This window comes from Monodon monoceros, unplaced genomic scaffold (genome assembly GCF_005190385.1).
Source record: "Monodon monoceros isolate NGI ecotype Baffin Bay Population unplaced genomic scaffold, NGI_Narwhal_1 Super_Scaffold_13, whole genome shotgun sequence".
NCBI classification, from domain to species: Eukaryota; Metazoa; Chordata; class Mammalia; order Artiodactyla; family Monodontidae; genus Monodon; species Monodon monoceros.
In genome coordinates, this window is record NW_021703769.1 from 80,149,442 (window position 1) to 80,170,887 (window position 21,446).

General features: G+C 43.2%; 1 protein-coding gene across 2 annotated transcripts; it reads left to right on the top strand.

The window, feature by feature from the left end:
- Positions 1-582: 582 nt before the first annotated feature.
- Positions 583-20,967, top strand: TRIM4 (tripartite motif containing 4). 2 transcript variants are annotated; one of them, XM_029220688.1, is made up of 7 exons: positions 583-1,232; positions 3,511-3,585; positions 7,847-7,942; positions 8,633-8,863; positions 9,870-9,892; positions 10,159-10,256; positions 16,874-20,967. In XM_029220688.1, the coding sequence occupies exons 1-7, from the start codon at positions 840-842 to the stop codon at positions 17,458-17,460; spliced, it is 1,503 nt and encodes a 500-aa protein (XP_029076521.1). In that variant the 5' UTR covers positions 583-839; the 3' UTR covers positions 17,461-20,967. The 2 variants fall into 2 exon arrangements, with proteins under 2 accessions (XP_029076521.1, XP_029076520.1); XM_029220687.1 differs by lacking the exon at positions 3,511-3,585 and having other exon boundaries at positions 587-1,232; positions 16,874-17,460.
- Positions 20,968-21,446: the final 479 nt, after the last annotated feature.

A 21,446-nucleotide genomic window follows, 5' to 3' on the forward strand; every position in this document is an offset into this window, starting at 1 on the left:
TGGGGCTAAACACTCCCTTCCCTGGTCGCCTCGTAGAAAACTGGCTCTCCAGTTCGCCTGAATCCTCGAACTCCAGGAGAGCTTGTGGGCTTCGAGTTGGTGGGCTTCGTGTGGGGAGCCAGAAATCCTGCCTTTCTAGAAACTCAACTAGACCTTGGGGTTGGAGGACAAGAACGGCTTCCTCTCCTGGAGAATGAGGCTGAAAGAAAAAGGAGAGACTTCAAGAAGAGCCAGCCTACGGGGCACGGCGCCTCCTTAACCGCACTCCAGGCCTGGCCGCACAGATGCGCCTCGTTCTTCTGGCCCTTCTGCCGCTAGGCTGCTGCCCGCCTGGAACGCCCTTCTGGGCAGCAGCTCGCCTAGGACTCCAGAGCCTAAATCTTCCGGAGCGGACGGCGAACATTGACCTCATCCCGCCAACCTCAAGGCCAGACGAAGTTAATGAGCACCTGACCCTTCCGCTTCACCAGCAGCTGCTGCAGCTGCGCAGTCGTCGCATTCCGGCGCGTCCCCCGAACTACGGGCTCCTCGAGGCCTCTCTAGGCTTCTTGGGGGACTTCCGCATCTCTACTGTTCGTCCAGTTGCAGCCCGCAGTCCCGTCACGCCTAGCGCGCAGCCCTCGCGAGGAAACCCGGAGGTTCGCGCGGTTGGCGCCCTCAGTACGCGTGGGAAAGGGCTGCCGCCCGGCGGTTGCGCTGCCCCGCTGGGTGCCGAACCCCGGAAGAGGCTGCACTTTTCCCTCCCGCCGGAGGCGGTGGCCGCGGGTCCAAAGGCTACCTCTCGCAGCCTGCAGACCTCTCATCCAACCACGACTCCGGCTCTGGATCCGAGGAGCAGCATGGAGGCCGAGGACTTCCAGGAGGAGCTGATCTGCTCCATCTGCCTGGACTATTTCGAGGACCCGGTGTCCATCGAGTGCGGCCACAACTTCTGCCGCGGCTGCCTGCGCCGCAGCTGGGCGCAGAGCGGCAGCCCGGTTCCCTGCCCCGAGTGCCGGCAGCCGTCGGCGCCCGCTGCGATGCGACCCAACTGGGCCCTGGCCAGGCTGACGGAGAGGATGCGGCGCCGGCACCTGGGCCCCGCGCCCCACGGCCTATGCGGCCGCCATTGGGAGCCGCTGCGGCTCTTCTGCGAGGACGATCAGCGGCTCGTGTGCTTGGTGTGCAGGGAGTCCCAGGAGCACCAGGCCCACACCATGGCCCCCGTCGACGAGGCCTTCGCGAGCTACCGGGTGAGCCGGCCCTTACGGGGCTGCCGGTATTGCCTGGGAACGTTTACTGTTCACGTCGGAAGCATGAACCCCCATCCTATCCCCACCAGGCTCAGAAAAGTTAAGCTACTCACGGATCTCAGAGCTGGAGTTAAAACTGGGATTGGGAGGGCCGGTGCAAGGCTCAGTCATCACCGCAGAATTTTCAAGGGACTGGCTTCCGGGAGCTTCTAGTTTAAGACGGTTATCCTGAGAGGTTATACACCAGTGCTGTCCAATAGAAACAAAAATACGAGCCACATATGTTATTAAAATTTTTTCTAGTGGTAAAAAGAAACAGGTGATGTTAATTTTAATAATTTATTTAACCCAATTATCAAAAATATCATTCAACATTGATTTTTTTTCTTAAAGCTCATTCTGTTTCCTCTTTATTGTGAAAATGAAACAAAATATAATCAGAAAATGGAGAACTCAGTTTCTTACAGCTGTTCTCTGACTTGGATGGGCACAGATAGTGTGATTTCGCATATACATTTTGGAGTATAGTTGCTTTACAATGTTGTGTTAGGTTCTGCTGTACAGCAAAGTGAATCAGCTATATGGATACATCTGTCCCCTCTTTTTTGGCTTTCTTTCCCATTTAGGTCACCACAGAGCACCGAGTAGAGTTCCCTGTGCTATACAGTAGGTTCTCATTAGTTATCTATTTTATACATAGTAGTGTATATATGTCATTTCCAGTCTCTCAGTTCATCCCACCCCCCTTCCCCTCTTGGTATCCATACGTTTGTTCTCTACGTCTGTGCCTCTATTTCTGCTTCGAAAATAAGTTCATCTATACTATTTTTCTAGATTCCACATATATGCAATAATATACGATACTTATTTTTTTCTTTCTGACTTACTTCACTCTGTATGTCAGTCTCTAGGTCCATCCATGCCTCTGCAAGTTCCTTTTTATGGCTGAGTAATAGTCCATTGTACGTATGTACCACATCTTTGTCCATTCCTCTGTTGATGGACATTTAGGTTGCTTCCATGCTCTGGCTGTTGTAAATAGGGCTGCAATGAACATTCATTCAACATTGATTGATATAAAAAATTATCAATGAGATATTTTACCTTTTTTTTTTCATGATAGTCTTTGAAATCTGTGTACTTTACATTTACACACATCAGTTCGGACTATCCACATTTCAGGAGCTCACATGGCTAATGGATGCTGTATTGGACAGTACGGGTTTATACCTACAGATGTCATAGACAACTAATGATTTGGGAAAAACCTGGCTTGTAGGGATGAGTCTGGATTTTACTAGCTTCCTTCATCAATTGGGAAAATCACTTAATGTTTGAATTTGGAGATTATCTGTTATGCCTTATCTTATGGGTTAGGAAGCTTCAGTCAAATAAATCGGTTTATCATGTTCTGGTCCAGCCACACTGGCTTTCTTGCTTTTGTTTCAAGCCTGTTCACTCTCTACTCATACCTTCCATCCTTTAGATCCTTTTAGACTTTAGCTTGAAGACCTTCCTTGATCATCCTTTCCAGAGTAGCCCCACCCCCTTCCATTACTGACGGTGTCACTCCGGTGGTCTCCATCTGAATTGGTATCTAGTAAGTACTTGTTGAAAACATGAATTTAATGATACAAGTTAAAGTGTACTGTAAACTGTGAAATGCTGTACAGTTTTATCAGCTGACTACAAACAGGAAACAGATGCAAAGTTAGACTAGAAAGTGTACATTCATTTTTTTATTCAGTAACCTTTATCGGTGCTTCCTGTATGCTAGTCATTGTTCTAGAATCTGGACGTAAATTGATGAGAAAGACATGGGCCTTGTCTTGTATGGGGCATAAGCATGTAGTCCTGTAATCTCAGTGTGTGTGAGAGTTATTGACGTTTGTACCAACACACAGAAGGTCTGAGGTTAGAGCGATCAGACAGGAGTGAGGATCGCCTTCACAGGGGAGTGGAACATGCGTCCACCCTTGACGGATGAGTACAGCAAGGCAGGGGAGAGGATATTCAGGCCAAGGGAACAGCATATTCAGTAGTGTGGCAACGTGGAACAGCATGTGATAAATAAGAAGACCAGAGGTCGCTCTGTGCTTCAGGAGGGTAGTGCATGGCAGGGAGGATGGTGGGAGTTGAGGCTGAAGACAGAGGCAGGGATCATGTTGTGCGGGATCTTGTTGACCATACTGAGAAGACTGAGCTTTCTCTTCCAGGGAATGGGGATCATTGAAGGATTTTAAGGCAGGAGATGACACGATCAGTTCTTTTGTTTTAGAAAGTGCATTGTGGCATCCACGGGGATGAATGGAGAAGACCAATTGGGCTGCTGTTGCACCACTTCAAGCAAGAGGTAGTAAGGGCCTGAATTAGTGCAGGGCAGGGGTGATGGAGAAGAGGAGGGCATGGAGTTACGATGAGCTGGAGCTGAATGACTAATGGGAACTGATGGGTTGGAGAGAGAGAGGAGTCTAGGACGGCAGTCTGGATATCTGGTGCTTATTTGGGACATGTTGAGAGTAAAGTAACTGTGACAGGAAGTCCAAGGAAGAGGGACAAGAGGCAGGGGGCATAGGAAGCTAGAAACACAGTATTTTAGATTAGAATCATCAGCCTACCCTTGAAGTCTTAGAAGAAGTAAAAGCTGATTAGATTTTCTGGGAGGGACCACATAAAAGGTAAAAAAAAAAGAGGGGCATGAAGAGAAGCTTGGGAAACACCAATGCTTAGTAGCCAGCAAAAGAGATTGAAAGGACCCATCAGAGAAATGGAAGAGAAAATATATGGGACTTCCCTGGCGATCTAGCGGTTAAGACTCCGCGCTTCCACTGAAGGGGGCGTGGGTTCGATCTCTGGTCTGGGAACTAAGATCCCTCATGCTACACTGCACGGCCGGAAAAAAAACCCCAAAAGACCCCCCAAAAAAAATTTATGGGGGAGGGCTGAGGCAAGTGTAAGTGGTTGGGTATGAAAGGGGAAAATAACCCTTAAAGCTTCAACCTTTGGCAATAACCATAATATTAATGATAGCTATCAGGTGTTGATTACTTATGCATCACTGACGGTTCTAAGCATTTTTCGTATAGTAATTTTTAAATTTCCATAGCAGCCCTGTTGGATGGATTCTGTTTTCCCCATTTTGTAGATGAGGCAGCTGAGGCCCAGAGATGTGAGACCACTTACCCAAGGTCACAGAAGCTAGGAAGTGGCTAAGCTTGGACTGAGTTCCTCTAATTCCTATAGTCCATGTCACTTGTCACTCTGCTACAGCTAATCTAACTGAGAAGACTAATCGGAAGAGGTGGGATTTCAGGATTAAACTAAAACGGGCCAACAGGTAGGGTGTGGGTGAGAGTAACGCTGGGGAGGGTTGAATGTCATGGGGTTGACTGGCCAGGTGTTCCGGAGTCAGGTCATTAGGCACAGTTGCCCGTTGTCTGTCCTTTTCTGCACCCTTCTCTGCTTCATCGCTGCTCAGTTTATCCACCTCCACACCACCCCAGGTTAGCTAGAAAAACATTAAGTTGCTCTTGGGCGGAGCAGTTCTGTTTCCACCATCCTATTGCAAGCACATACTCAGGTGGGTGCACTGTGACTTAAAAGTTTGGAGTTCCCTAAATCCATGGAAAATATCCCCCATCCTATGCCCACACCTGAGCCCTGCAGACAGTGTGCGAGATGCTTTCTCTGAGGATCTGAGCCCCTGAGTACTGCATCCAGGAAACCTGCTTTGATGAATTCCTAGTCCACTCTGCTCACCCTCTTGGGCCCCACCAGTGGCTCAGGATACACCTGGAAGCACTTTTAAGCAATACTACCCCCCAACCCCCGGGAGTGTTTGATTCAGTTGGCGGGGCCCTTGGCATCAGCATTGTTTAAAAATTCACTAGGAGATTCTAGTGTACAGATAGGATAGAGGATCATGGACCTACATCTTAGTATCTTCACAGAGGGAATCTCAAAAAAATCTTTCAGAGCAGAAGTTGTCTTTAATGGAGTCATTGGTGGTTGGAGAGAAAAAGAGAACAGAGAAAGAGAATAGCGTCCGAAGCTTCAGGGAGCAAACTGCCTGGAAAAGGCTTCCAGCTCTTCTTTCCCTCAAGCCAATGTTTAGTCTGTGACTCTGGGAGCTAATCCCTTCATTGCTATTAACTCATTTAACAGATACTCAGTATTTCTTGAACCACCTGTTCTGTGTCACTTGCTGTACTACAGTACCAGACTCAGCACTGGGCAAACAGTGGTGAAAAGACCATGGGGCTTACAGTCTGGCTGGGGTGGGCTGAGAGGCACACCATGGACCAGTAAATGACCACAGATGATGATATGTGCTGTGAAAGAAAGATAGTGCTGTGCCAGAGAAGCGACACGGGCTTTAATAAGGGAACGCGGTAGCCTCCTCTGAGGAGATGACATTTCAGCTGAGACTTGATGGATGAGGAATCAGCCATCTGAGGAACTGTGGGAAGAACATCCCAGGCAGCAGATAGCAAATTCAAAGACCCTGAGGCTGGGCTGGGAAGGGCAGGACCTATCAATGGAACTGAAAGACCTATACACCTGGAGCATCACGAGCAAGGGGGAAAGCAGCACGAGCTGGGAGATGCAGACAAGAGGGGGGTTATGTCGGACCGCAAGGTGTTTGAATTTTCTTAGTGATGCGGGAGACCAATGGAGAATCTTAAGCAGGGGACTGACATGATCTGACTGGTCTTTAGAAGATTATGCTGGCTTCTCTGTGGACGCTGGATAAGAGAAGGACAAGATTGGAAGTAGGGAGCCCAGTCATGAGGTTATTGTAGCTGTGTAGACAGGAGGTGACTTGAACTAGGAGGTGGCTGGGGACGGCAGATAGGCAGATTTGATATGTATTTTGGAGGTAGACCTCCCTGCTTGGGTTGGATACAGAGGTTACAGTGACTGAAATTCACAGAACCTAAGTGCTGGGATGGTGTTTAAGAAAAGACCATCTAGTCTCGTTGTCTTCATCTTCTAGGTAAGGCAGCTGTGGCCCAGAAAATGTGTGAGGCTGACTTGACCACAGATCCATAGCTAGTTTGTGAAGGTCTAGACTGAAACTCAGACCTGATTTGAAGTTTCATGTCGTTTGAACTACATGATCACAAGTCAGCAAATGTCTTCATTCTATAAATGTCTGCTCTTTTATTATAGTTTTATATACACACAATTGTCTGATGTTAAATGAAGAGAGTGATTTTTAAACTTTGGTACGTCTACCCAGCTTTGAAATGCTTGTGTTGCCGTCCTGCCACCTCGTGGCAGTTTCTGTTATTGCAGCGAAGAAGTTTTCTGCTCCCAGAAAGTTACCAAGTTTACTCAGGGGACCACTATAAGAGCCCAACTGTGGCAAGATACAAAAAAGCTTAGGTAATGAAACAGGAAAATTCATACATACTGAAAATTGTTAAGGGCTTTTAAAAACTGAAAAGTTCTATTTCAGATATATTTGAAAGCTTAAAAAAAAATCTTGGTCACATTCAAAGGAGCTATTTATCTCATGACAGCCTTCACACGTACATCAGATTTGACAGTGATTTGTGCATGTCTCTAACCTGTCTGCCTCTGTCTCTAAGGTCATCCCTGAGATTCTGCTGTTAGGTGCTTCCCCTCTGCAGCCCACTGTGTTCCTTCTGATCGACTCAATTTTTTTAATAGCTTATTTGTTTTTTTCTAATTATAAAAAGAATATGTGCCTCTTGTAGAAATTCAAACAAAACAGAGTTTTATAAAATTTCTAGTCCTCCCCCTCCAACTTTCAAGCCATTCCTATTCCCCAGAGATAAGCAGTGTTAATAATACTTAGGTATATACCCTTCCGGATTTTCCCTCTGTTCAGATACAAACGCACACACTTGCACAGACACATGTATATTTGTTCTTTTCAAAACGGAATCATATAGAGAGCTACCTGAAATTGATGTAGAGTATCAATATACCATAATTTAATGATTTCACATTGATGGGTAGTGAATAATGCTGCAGTTAACATTCCTATACATATTATTTTTGCTAATGTTTTGTTGGATATTATTAGAAATAGGATTATGCATATTTTAAATTTTGTTAAATCCTGCCAGTTGCTCTTCAAAAAGATGGGACCTTCACTCTCCTACTATTATGGTGCCAGAGGCCTTTTCCCTTGCCAGGACTAGGCATTTATTAATCTTCTAACAATTTTAAATTTTTGTCTATTTAATAGGCATACTCTATATTGTATTATGGTGATTTTAGACCAGAATAAATTTTTTTTTTTTTTGCGGTATGCGGGCCTCTCACTGTTGTGGCCTCTCCCGTTGTGGAGCACAGGCTCCGGACGCTCAGGCTCAGCGGCCATGGCTTACGGGCCGAGCCGCTCCGCGGCATGTGGGATCTTCCCGGACCGGGGCACGAACCCGTGTCCCCTGCATTGGCAGGCGGACTCTCAACCACAGCGCCACCAGGGAAGCCCCAGAATAATTCTTATGCATTAGCCTGAAGTCATCTTCAGCATTTTCTCAATCTCATCCCCTGTTTGAATTAGGTGACTTTTAGCTCTTGAACAAGGAAGATGCTGGGAGAGATGATTTCTTACTTATGCGTGTTTCTGCTGACAGGAAAAACTTCTGAAGACTCAACATAGTCTGACAGCCAAGATGAATAAAGCCATGCATTTACAGGACATGGAAGTGAAGAATGCTGCAGAGTGGAAGGTAAGAGCAGAAGTTGGTTGGGTATTTCTTGCCCTTGAGTCCTTTCAGTCTGAGGCCGCTCAAGGGCTTTCGCTGGGAAGAGCTTGTGGATCTCACCAGTTGTTAGGCCCCTTTCACATAAGGTGATAGAACAGGAAGAATCTACCTCTACTGACCTGTGTCTTTGGGCAACATGAGTTCCACACACTTCATCCTCATATCTCAAGGGTAGTGTTCCTTTCCTTCCTGCTTTTTCCCTAGGTTGGCTTCCTACATTGAAGTTGATTTGGGTCTGTGGCACTGTGGAAAGCAAATGGACTTTGCTTCCAGAGATGCTAGTCTAGTTGGGAGGCATGATGTGGCGCACATATGCACATCTAAGATTTAACTAAATGGTAGGTGATCTGAGGGCTAAATTAAATAATAGATGTGCAAGTGCATTTTAGTTTAAAAAGTGTACAGACAAGGCATTGCTATCATAGCAGAGACTCAGATGTTACAAAGAATGAACTAATACTATATAGACTAGTACAAAGATATCAAGTAGGTGTAAAGAAAGGAGTAGGGGAAATTTGTAGGGGCTGGGCAGGAACTTTTCTGGAGGAGGTGATTTGGATGGAAGGATCAGGGGTTGTTAGGGAGTCATGTGCAAGGAATTTAGGAGGAAGGACCAGGCAGAACAAGGACTGATCCAGTCCCCTGTGGCTATAGGAGAAGATGAAGAATAAGCGAACGAGAGTCAGTGCGGAGTTTGCAAAGCTGCACGTCTTCCTGGCTGAAGAAGAGCAATTGTTTATTAAGAGACTGAGCCAAGAAGAAGAAGAGACAAAGAAGAAACAGAATGAGAACACATTAAGGCTCAATCAAATGATCACTTCCATGAAGAAGCTCATCTTCGAGGTGGGGGAGAAGAGCCAGAGCTCCACCCTGGAGCTGCTCCAGGTGAGACCGGCAGGGAAGGGCGTAGTCTTTGTCTTTACAGAGTTGTTATTTAACATCCCTAACTGAACTCCCTCTTGCCTTTAGAACTGAATGTCCTTCCTGGTGAGTGGGTTTAGTAGAAGACATGTTTTCTCTGTGTTGCTGTTGTGTTATTATTTTTATTATACAATTAAAGAGTCAAAGATTCATCTTTCAAAGGAAATTAATGTGAAATTTAGGCCTGATGAGCTCAGGTAATATGAGATACTTAGATTCCAAGAACTGTCTAGAACTTTTACAATTTGACTGAGCAGTGAAGTTCCAATTTCGTATCTAAAGATATACTATAGAAGAATCTTTGAAATAACACATTTCTTTTGTATATGGATTCTTTCATTTAGTGTAATGTTTTTGAGGTTCATTCATGTTGTAGCATATATTAGTATTGTATTTGCATCCCTTTTTTAAATTCCAGAATAGTATTCCATTGTAGAATATACCACATTTTTATATCTGTTCACCAGTTGATGGACATTTGGGTTGTTACCACCTTTTGGTTATTAGGAAGGATGCCGCTTTAACATTTGTCTGTCATTCTTTGTGTGGACATATGTTTTCATTTCTCTCTGTGCTAGGCTGTATGCTATATTTATATTCAAATTTTAAAGAAACTGCCTTTTTCCAAACTACCTTTTTCCATTTTATATTCCCACCACATCCTCACTAACATTTGTCTGTGATTGAAAGAGTGTAGACGGAGAAGTAAGCAAAAAGCCAGGAGAGAGCTAATGTCATAGTGCCAAAGGAGAAAGAGGAGGGCTTCAAGGAAAGGATTGGTCAACATTGTTAAATGGTTCAGAGGGGTCACATGAAACAAAGACTACATTGTGTTAATGCATTGGGTTTGACAGCATGAGAGCATATGTGACGTTAATAAAAGCAACTGACAGAAAAATACCTGCTCACAAAGTTGAGTAACAGATCTCTAGGGGAAGGTACATAACTTATTTCTTTCTTCTCTTCACAGAATCCAAAAGATGTGTTGACCAGGTACAAACTCTTGCCTTCTTATGGGGGCTTGAGTAGAATGGTAAAGATACAGGCCAAGCAGAGGGGAAATGAGGCCTGGGCTCCATAGATGAGTGTGGACGTTGACGTGAGGGGGTTGTCGGGGAGGAGTTCCACTGTTCACTTTTGCCGGGAGGAATGGGAGAGAAGTAGTCTGAGCTCTGGGATTTGAACCTTCAGTTGGGAGTTGGGGGTCTTGGGTGTCCTAGTTGTCTCCTAAGCAGAGCAGCCTTCTGCACTTCTCTTAGGTGTGAGAACCAGGATGTGAACTATTCCTTTGAAGTTCTAAAGGTGAAGACTGTGTGCCGGCTACCAATGATGAAGGAAATGCTGAAGCGATTTCAAGGTGAGCAGAATTTCTGGGAGTTGGAGCTCAGAGAATGAACGAGAGAAGTCTGGAAAGGAAAGAGAAAACAGAGCATGCAGCTGACAGGAGGGTCAGGAAAATGGTAATAAGTAGTTAGGAATAAATGGATATATGCTTCATTCAAGAAACATCCATTTAACACATACTGTGTGTTACAGGGTACTTGTGATACAAAAAGAAAAAGACCTATTTGCTTACAAATTGGAGAGACAGACACATATCACTTTACTCTAATACAGTGGGATCCAGTGTTTATCAGTGGTATGAATAAAATACTGCAAAACTAGAGGAAGACCTCTGTTGGGGGTGAAGTGGGAAAGTTTTCACAGCAGAGGTGATGACAGTTGTTTGGGAATTTGAAGGATGAGTAGCAGTTTGCCAAGTGGAAAATGAGGGAATCCTGTTCCAGGCAGAGGCAGCAGCATGAGCTAAGGTGTGGAGAAAATGGAGGAGAGGGTATCTGATGTGACTCAACCATAAGGTGCATATGGGGAAAGGCAGGAATTGAGTTTGAGAAGATGAGTGTAGGAAAGACTGAAGATAAACTTATTAGATCTCCAGGGAAGTACCAAGGCATGTACGTGATGTAAAGGTATGCACTCAATTCTCATGTGCATGTACCTGATTAAGAATCATGTTGTGGATGTCTGCTTCCAGCTAAAATGCAGTAACAGGGACTGGATTTACTCCTGAAACTTAGTTGACCAAAAAAAAAAAAAAAAAACCCAAAACAGACAATACATAAAGCAGCAGTTTTTAAAATACTGGACCTCAGGCAGTGAAGGCCAGTGATCCATGGGAAATGTGAAACAAATGAGGTGCGCTCTATGATGGCCCCAGCCTACAGCCTTGAGAGAGTTTCCAGCCCACCTCAGAGAGGGTAACAGAGGTGGAGCCAGGTGGACTTCCTGAGTTGAGGAGTGGAGCTGAGAGTCCAGGGAGAACAAAGCAGTGAGCCTTTACAGAGCACTGGACAGAGTACTGGAGAGGAGAGAGCTGCACAGAGAGAGAACCCAGATGATCTACAGAGACACACCGTGAACATTCAGCAGAATGCTGATCAGTACATGCTTGTGAAGAACTAACCGAGTTTGAGGGAGGAAATTTCCAAAATGAGTAGAAGAAACAGTTCCTGGTGCTCACACAGGGCCAGGAACAATGCCTGTTCCTACCAGCCTCTGGAAAACTCTTAATTCGTGGGGCACTGGGTAGAGTACTCAGGAAAATCTTGCCTCATTAGTGGGGAATAATTAACCCTACACTGAGCACTGCTTTGGACCCACTTTACAAATCATGAAATAAGACTCAAAAGGATGAAATTATTTCCAAGTAACTGCATCCCAGAACAAAGCTCAACAAGATGGATAGGAATTTTAAAAAATGAGTACCCAACGATGTAAAACCACAATGCCTGGCATCCAATCAAAGATTATTAGGCAGGCAAAAAGATAGGAAAACATGACCCATGATGAGGAGAATAATCAATTGAAACTGATCCAGGATTTACCTGGACGCTAGAATAAGCATAGAAGAACATTAATACAGTTATTGTAACTATTTTGTAAAGAGGCATATGGGGACATGGAAGATATAAAAAAATCCCAGACAGACTTCTAGAGATGAAAACTACTGTAACTGAGATGAAGAACAAGCTGGTTGGGGTTAATGGGTCATTGCAGAAGAAAAGCTTAGTGAACTTGAAAAGATAGAGCAGTGGAAACTATGCAAAATGAAACACACAGAGAAAAAAAACTTAAAAAATGAAAATAGCATCAGTGAGCTGTGGGTCATTTTCATGCAGCCTTGTGTCTGGTCATTGGTACCCCTCAGGGAGAGGAGTGGGATGGGGATGAGACAGAAAAAACATTTGAAGAAATAATGACCGACAACTTCCCAAAGTTGATGAAAATTATAAGTACACAGATCCAAGAAACTCAGCAAATCCTAAGCATAATGAAAACTACACCAAAACCAGTGATAAAGAGAAAATTTTAAATGCAACAAGTTGAAAAGGACATGTTACAGTGGAACAAAGATAAAGATGACATCACATTACTCATTGAAAGCAATGCAAGTGAACAAAATCTTTAAAGGAATGAAAGAAAATAACTGTTAACCCAGACTTTTATTCCTGGCAAAAATACCCTTCAAAAACAAAGTGAAACAAAGATGTTTGCTGATATCCAAAAACAGAAAGAGTTTATCAGACCAACACTGCAAGAAATGTTAGAGGAAGTCCTTTAAGCAGAAGGAAAATGATACCAGATGGAAGTCAGATCTACACAAAGGAGTAAAACATCTTCTGAAATGGTAATGACATAAAGAAATATGTACTTCTGTCATTACTTAAATCTCATTAAAAGGTAATAGGGATGGCTAATTTATGTGTTAATTTGACTGGGGCACAAGGTGCCCAGATTTTTGGTCAAACATTATTTCAGGTGTTGCTGTGACAGTAAGAGTGTTTTGGGATGAGATTAACATTTAAATCAGGAAACTTGGGCTTCCCTGGTGGCGCAGTGGTTGAGAGTCCGCCTGCTGATGCAGGGGACACGGGTTCGTGCCCCGGTCCAGGAGGATCCCACATGCCGTGGAGCGGCTGGGCCCGTGAGCCATGGCTGCTGAGCCTGCACGTCCAGAGCCTGTCCTCCACAATGAGAGAGGCCACAACAGTGAGAGGCCCGCGTACCGAAAAAAAAAAAAAAAAAAAAAAAACCCCGGGAAACTTGAGTAAAGCAGATTGCTCTCCATAATGCTGGTGGGCCTAATCTAATCAGTTGCAGCCCTGAATAGAACAAAAGGCTGACTTTTCACCCTGAACAAGAGGGAATTCTACAGCAGACTGCCCTAGGACTCCATCTGCAGCTTTGGTTCTTCCTGCCGTGTGGCCTTTGAACTGGAACATCACTTTTCCCTGGGTTGTAAGCCTTCTGTCACACACAGTGGATTTGGACTTGCCAGTCACCATAATCACATGAAACAATTCCTTATAATCTCTTTCTCTATACACGTACATCTTATTGGTTCTATTTCTCTGGAGAACCCTGACAAATACAGTAATTGACTGTTTAAACAGACAGAAAATAACATATTATAGAGTTTATAACATATTTACAAGTAAAATGCACAACAATAATAGCATGAATGTTGGGAGGGGAGAACTAGAAGTATACCATTATATAGTTCTTTTTTTTAAAGTATTTATTTATTTGGCTGCGTTGGGTCTTAGTGCGGCATGCAGGATCTTTCATTGCGGCATGCAGGCGCTTCATTGAGGCGAACAGGCTTCTCTCTAGTTGTGGTGCATGGGCTCTAGAGCACGTGGGCTCAGTAGTTGCAGTGCACGGGCTTAGTTGCCCTGCGGCACGTGGGATCTTAGTTCCCCGACCAGGGATCGAACCCATGTTCCCTGCCTTGGAAGGTGGATTCTTAACCACTGGACCACCAGGTAAGTCCCTATTATACAATTCTTATATGTGAAGTGGTATACTATGTCTTGAAGGTAGGCTGTTAAGTTAAAGGTGTATGTTATAAACCTTACGGCAATCACTAAGATAAAAGAGTTGTAACTAATAAGTCAACAAAGGAGATGAAGTGGAATTATAAGAATACTTGGTTAATCAGAAAGAAGGCAAAAAAGAGGAAAAAAGAATAGGACAAATAGAAAACATAACAAGATGATAGACACAAACCTAATCATATTAATAATCACATTAAGTATAAATGGTCCTAATCAGAAGGGACAGACGGGTTGGATTGGATAAAAAAAGCAAGACCCAACTATATGCTGCAAGGAACGCACATTAAATATAAAGACCCGTATATGTTAAAAGTAAAACAATGGGAAAAGCTATACCATGCTAACGTTAGTCAAAGGAAATCTGGAATGGTTATATTAATATCAAGAAGATTTCAGAGCAAGGACTATTACCAGAGATAAAGTCAAGTCCTAATGATTAAGGAGTCATTTTATCAGGAGGACATAACAGTTCTAAACATTTATACACCTAATAACAGAGCTTCAAAATATATTAAGCAAAAATTAATAGAGCTGCCAGGAGAAACAGGCAAATCCACAGTTATAGCTGGAATTTTCAGTACCTTTTAAAAATAATTTTTAGAACAAGTAGGCAGAAAATCAGTAAGGATATAGTAGACTGAATAACACTATCAATTTGAATAGCAGTGTCAACCAACTTGACCACCCTGTTATTTATAGAATACTGCCCCAAACAAAGACAGAGTACATATTCTTTTTGAGTGTACATGGAACATTTTCTAAGGTAGAACAGGGTGGGCCATGAGACATATCTCAGTATTCAAAAGGATTCAAGCCATACAAAGTGTGTTCTCTGACCCCAATGCATTTGAGTTAGAAATCAGTTAAAAAAAAAAATCCTTGGAAGTTCCCCAAATGTTAGGAAACTAAATGACACACTTCTCAATAACCCGTGAATTAAAGGTGAAATCAAAAGGGAAGTAGAGAGTATTGATACTTTGAACTGAATGAAAAGGAAAACACAACATTTCAGAATTTGTGGGATACAGCTAAAGCGACACTTGCAGGGAAATGTATAGCACTAATCACCTATATTATAAAAGAAGAAAGTTCTTAAATCAGTGACATCAGTATCTACCTTAAGACACTAGAAAAAGAAGAGCAAATAAAGCCCCCCAAAACAGAAGAATGGAAATAATAAAAATCAGAGCATAAGTCATTGCAATAGAATACAGAAAACAAAAGAAATGTTAGTGGAACCAAAAGCTCTTTCTTTGAGAATATCAATTTTATTGATATACTTTAAGCAGAATGACCAGATACATCACTAGTATTAAGAATGAGAGAGGCATCATCACTACAAATTCTATAGATATTAAAAGGATAATAAGGGAATATTACAAACAACTTTATGCTGATATATCAGACAACATACATGAAATGGACAAAGTCTGTAAAAGACTCAAATGACTAAAGCTGACTCAAGAAAAAATAGATAACTGGAATAACCTTATTTCTATTAAAGAAATTCGTGTTAGAAACCTTTCCAAATGGCTTCACTGGTGATTTCACCAAACATTTAAAAAATATTTATTCTACGTAAACTCTTAACAAAAAATTGAAGAGACTATTCCCAGTTTGTTCTATGAGGCCTGCATTACCATGATAGTAAAATCAGACAAAGACATTATAAGAGAACTATAGATCAGTGTCCCTCATGAACATAGAAAAATTCTAAAGAAAATTTTAGCAAATTGAATTCAACAGTGTATAATACATCACAACCAAATGGGGTTTATTGTAGAAAAGCAGGTTTGGTTTAACATTTGAAAGTCAATATAATTCACGACGTTAGCAAATTAAAAAAAGGAAAACTATTTGATCACCTAGTAGTTGCAGAAAAAGTCCTTGTCAAAATCTAACATTCAGGACTTGAGGACACGGGGAGGGGGAAGGGTAAGCTGGGACGAAGTGAGGGAGTGGCACTGACATATATACTCTACCAAACTTAAAATAGATAGCTAGTGGGAAGCAGCCGCATAGCACAGGGAGATCAGCTCAGTGCTTTGTGACCACCTAGAGGGGTGGGAGGGAGACGCAAGAGGGAGGGGATATGGGGATATATGTATAGCTGATTCACTTTGTTATACAGCAGCAACTAACACACCATTGTAAAGCAATTATACTCCAATGATGATGCTAAATAAAAAAAAAATCTAACATTCATTTGTGATTAAAAAAACAAAAGAAAAGAAAACACAAACAACGCTCAGCAAACTAAGGAGACATGGAGAGTCTGGGAGGGAAGAGAAGTTGGAGGCAGGCCAGGGAGGAAGTTATAGACACGGTTACAGTGAAAGATGCAGAAGGTCCGAGTGAAGACAATGGCTATGGGAAAGGAGAGGGAGAAAAGAACCTGAGTGATATTTGAGAGGTAGAATTGATAGGACTTGGTGATTAATTAGCCACCGAGGGTCAGAGGGAAAGAAGAATCAAATAACCTTAAGATTTCCAAGTGTGAGTGTTTGGGTGGAGCTAATATTATTAGACCTTAGAGAACATAGAGAACGAAGTCTGCATGTGAGGGAGGATTAGTCCCAAGAGAGTGGAAGGGGACTTGGGATGCTCTGAATTCGGTTTTGAGTTACCTGCTGGGGGCTTGCAGAGATGCCCAGTGAACAGCTGGAATCAGTAAAGAGATACCTTGTTAATGATGATATCTGTGTGTTCCTGTACAAAGAACCAGCCAGTCGACAGCTTTGGTTCTGGTCCTCATTCAACAAGGCAGTATTTGTTACTGTTTCTCCAAATTTTATGCTGGTGGTGAAGACTTGGGGCCATGAAATAATGGGCTCCCCATTTTCTAGATCATAGTCTTTGAAAGCAGAAGGGGAATGAAGATTTCAGGTCACTAACACACACTATGGCCTGTTAGGCCCAGCTGATGGTCAGTTGAAGGACAATGAGTCGTCTTATCCCTAACAATATGTGACAGGAGAAGAAGGATGGTACTGAAGCTGGAACAGACGGGTGTTTCTGGAGGAGGGTTGGTGGTAAGCTCTTGCATTATTGATCTCAGCGCTCATTTTCTCTGCAGTGGCTGTAAATCTAGCTGAGGACACTGCTTATCCCAAACTTGTCTTCTCCCAGGAAGGGAGATATGTGAAAAATGGAGAATCAGCCAGTTCCTGGCCACTATTTTCTACAGCGTGGAGCTACTTTGCTGGATGGAGGAATCCTCAGAGGACCACAGACTTTGTGGAGAGATTTCAGCACTTACCCTGCGTTTTGGGAAAAAACGTTTTCACTTCAGGGAAACATTACTGGGAAGTTGAGCACCAAGGTAGCCTGGAGGTTGCTGTGGGGTTGTGTCGGGAGGACATCATGGGGATTACTGGTAGTTCAACAATGTCCCCCCGCATGGGAATCTGGGCTCTTTGTTGGAGTTCTGCTGGCTATCGGCCCCTGACAGGCATCTCTGTGAGGCCTACCAAGCTAGAGCCAGCTCTTCACCGGGTGGGAGTTTTCCTAGATCACAGAGCTGGGGAAATCTCATTCTACAGTGCTGTGGATGGAGAACACCTATACACTTTTTCCTGTCCTTCTATCTCACGTCTCCGGCCGTTTTTTTGGTTGAGTCCATTAGCATCTTTAGTCATCCCACCAGCAACTGGCGGGAAATGAGGCTGTTCCTCTCCTGCCCAAGAATCTTCGCCTTGTGCCCCAGCCCAGGGACATACATCCCTTGGCCCTCATCTTTGACTTCATATATAAATCCATCCTGGGTGGTCCCTCAATTCTGTCCATTCAGATTCCAACTTCACATTTTGTTCAGCCCCCCTGGACATCATGTGCGTAGACAGATGTGGGAGACCCTGCTGGGTATCTTTCCAGTAGCCACTTGGCCCACTTTTTCTCCTTCTCCTCTGGTTCTTCCTAAATGAACTGCTCAGGATGTGCCCTCCACATGCTTCAGGGAGACACAGGCCCATAGGAGGGGCTTCTGGCCAGCGAGGCGGGGTGAGAAATTCTCCAGGGTGCCTCTGAGGAAAGTTTTTTAGCTTTTTAGGAAGAGATGTTTGGGAAGACACAGCCCCTCTCCTGATGTTAGTAGATATACTGGAACTGAGAGGAGCACAGTAACCGTGGAAAAAGGAGGAGAAATGTGGTCTTTGTTGGCATCGTGAAATGGTCGGAATTTCCCTAATCCTGAATTTCTTGTTACATGAGATTATTGCTTCTTTATTGTATAAGGCAGTCTAGTTGCCTTCTGGTCACTTGCAGGCTGAAGTATCCTAACCTGTGCTATAGGCACATAGCTTGGACATCTCACAGTACAGGCCTGTCTCGTATCCTAACCGGTGCTCTAGGCGCATAGCTTGGACACCTCACAGTACAGGCCTGTCTCACTTTTCTTCCTGAAACTTGACAGCTTTATAGAATCCCTTTCTGTTTAGTCATGTAATTCCTCTTCTTTCCAGTAAGTACTGGTATTCCTCACTTCTTGGATTGGAAAATTGAGGCAGTCTTCCCCTGCTCTGCCCGTGTTGTTACTCTTCACCTGACCGTGTCTCTGCCCTCAAGGGTTCATTATGCTCTCCATTCGTCAGAGTCGTATACTGTGTGCACAAGGTTATTAATGTCATCCTGAAAATGTTGGGAAACCCTTGTTAAGTATTTACACTGTACTAACCTCTTCACATAATGCTCCCACGTGACTCTTGCAACAGAGATGGAAATTAAAATCCTGTCTTTACAAAAGAAAAAACAAACCTTGAGATTAATTTGCTCAGTCCTGCCCAGCTGTCAAATGGGCATGTTGGGATTGAATCTAGATCTGAGAGGAAAGTCCTGGTCTTCTCTACTCTACGTTCACCTTATGCTCACCTACGTGAGCACTTACTGAATGCTGATTGTGGTCTCCAGCACCTTTGTTTCAGGTTTTTATTTTGTTACATGTTTTTACCCTGTGTGAGTGTCCTCCTCTCTTTACCTTCCTGCGCTAGATTGTATGCACTCAGAGGTTTGTGACTGTTACTGGAGAGTTATTTGAAAAATAATGAATGTTTCTCTCTGGTTATAAAATCACGTACTTATTATAGAAACTTTGGAACATATAAAAAGCGTGAAGAAAATTAAAGTTATTGATAATCCCACCACCACTAACATTTTAATGTGTCTCCTCCCAGACTTGCAATAGGCTTTCTGGCAGCTTCTTACAAAACTTCCAGCACCCTCCCTAATCCGTCCTCCCCTTCCTGTGTCCCAGCCCATCCTGGCTTGTCTTCCTTTGCAGCTGGAGCAATCCCCCTCATTCAGTGATTTCTGCTGAGTTCTCCTTAACTCTCCAAGATACTTGCTGTTATGAGTTGAATGAATTCTGTCCTCCAGAGAAAAAGATATGTTGAAGTCCTAGCTGTGAATGTGACCTTATCTGGAAATTAACATGAGGCCATTAGGGTGGCACCTAATCCAATATCACTAGTATCCTTAGAGGGAATTTTGTACACGCACACATACACTTACATACACGGAAATGCCATGTGAGGACACAGAGGGAAGGTGGCTATGGGAGAGGCTGGAGTTATGCTGTCACAAGCCAATGAACACCTGGGGCTGCTAGATGCTGGAAAAGGCAAAGAAGAATCCTCCCCTAGAAGCTTCTGAGGGATCATGGCCCTGCAAACACCCTCATTTCAGACTTCTGGCCTCCAGAACTGTGAGACAGTAAATTTCTGTTGTTTTAAGCCACCCAGTTTGTGGAACTTCGGAATTTAACACACTTGCCCATCAGGACTTCCTTCAGTACTGTGAAATAATATTCATATTTTATGGCAAGGCAAGAAAAATTTAAACATAAAAAATTTTCTCTGCCCATTGGTCTCTGTCCCTGCACTGTGCGTCTTGTGTCTGCATTATGCATCGACCAAACCTCCCCCATCAGCAGAAATACCTGCTCAACCGTAAAGAGCAGCATTCTCCTAGCATCAACAAGACAGCTCCCTAAAAGGTAACTTTCCTTCTTGATAAGGGGTCACATGGTGCTTAGATCCGATGTAAACTGTCATTAATATGTCATTTGATGTACAGCCCCCATCTCAAAAAACTTGTATAACTGTGCCTTGACTTCTAACGGGTGGAACGGTTCTCAGAGCTTTCTCAGATACTCTTCCTGGATTATAATCCTCAAATTTGGCTCGAATAAAATTTTCCATTTCCTTCTTAGATCGATTAGTTTTTTGTCGACAATACCTACATTGTTAATTTCCAGTCCTTGGGAAACTCATCAGTACCTTTCCTCCACTCTTCTTTCTGGGCTGTTGAACCAGGTTGGTTGGTTCTGCTACAAAGACTTGTTCTCTGACTTCAAGTAGGCTCTTTGGGCTGCTTGGTAAACACGCTTGATCTTAAATTCCTTTTTACATCTTCTGATGGCAGTGATTCCAAACCTTTTCCTCTTTTCTCAAAGAAAAGGCCTTTATAAGCCTCCCTTTATACTACTATAACGGAGGTAAAACTTTGCCTCTACTTATCTGAGGTTTTCAGCTGGGACTCTAACGAAAAGAAAGATTAACAAGAAAAAGTTTAACACATGCAACACATCATGCAAGAGAAACATAAAATGAATACTAACTCAAAGCCTTGGCTTAGAATTCTGGCTTTCATAGTATCTTCGACAAAGAACAATAAAATTGTGGAGAGGTGATAGGACAAAGGTAAGCAGTTTTAGTCTTCCAAGGGTGGCAGACTGTGTGAGGGTAAATATATGTGTGGAAACAAATGGGTCAGTGTGTGTTTGCAGATTCTTCTGGCACTGCCTTTAGGGTTTCTGGGTTTGCTGCCTCTTAATTGCCTTCAGCTCAAAATGCTTTTTATGTCAAAGAGGCATATTTTGGGGTGACACATTCTGGTTTCCATCACTACTTATTATTGCAAAGAACTTGCATCTTTTACTGAGAAAAAATTTTTTCTCTTCTACCCATCTGATTAACAATTTTTTGCCTCTTTTTTGGGTCTTGATATTGGACCGTCTCTCATCTCTTCAGGTATGGAATGGGACCCAGTTGTTGTATTGGTTAAAAATAAACTCTTCTGATGCTTCTGATGTACAAACAGGATTGAGAATAAATGTGTCCCAGTCAGTTTCCTATTTTACTTAGTTTCTCTGAGTCTTTATTAGTGTGTTATATGACTCTTTAGGAGGGGTATTTATTCACCATTTCTTAAGTTTATTTCACCACAGAAACTTTATTTTTTATTGAAGTACAGTTGATTTACAATGTGTTAATTACTGCTGTACAGCAAAGTGATTCATGTATTTATGTATACATACGTACACACATGTGTGTGTGTATGTATACATATATATAATATATATGTATATATATATACAGATTCTCTCTTTTTAAAAAATATTCGTTTCCATTACGGTTTATCATAGGCTACTGAACACAGCTCTCTACCACAGAAACCTTAGCTCTGGGAGCAGCATTGAAGACTCCCCAGAAGATAGTTTGGCAGCCACTGTTTAGCCTGCACTTTCTTGAGGTGATCTTGGCCACCTCAGATTCCAATCTAGCTTGCACCCCCTAGCCCCCAGAGCTGGTGGGTACATGCATTGGTGCTATAAGCCACCCACACTGTGTGGCCCTGGATAAGGTTCTGCTAAA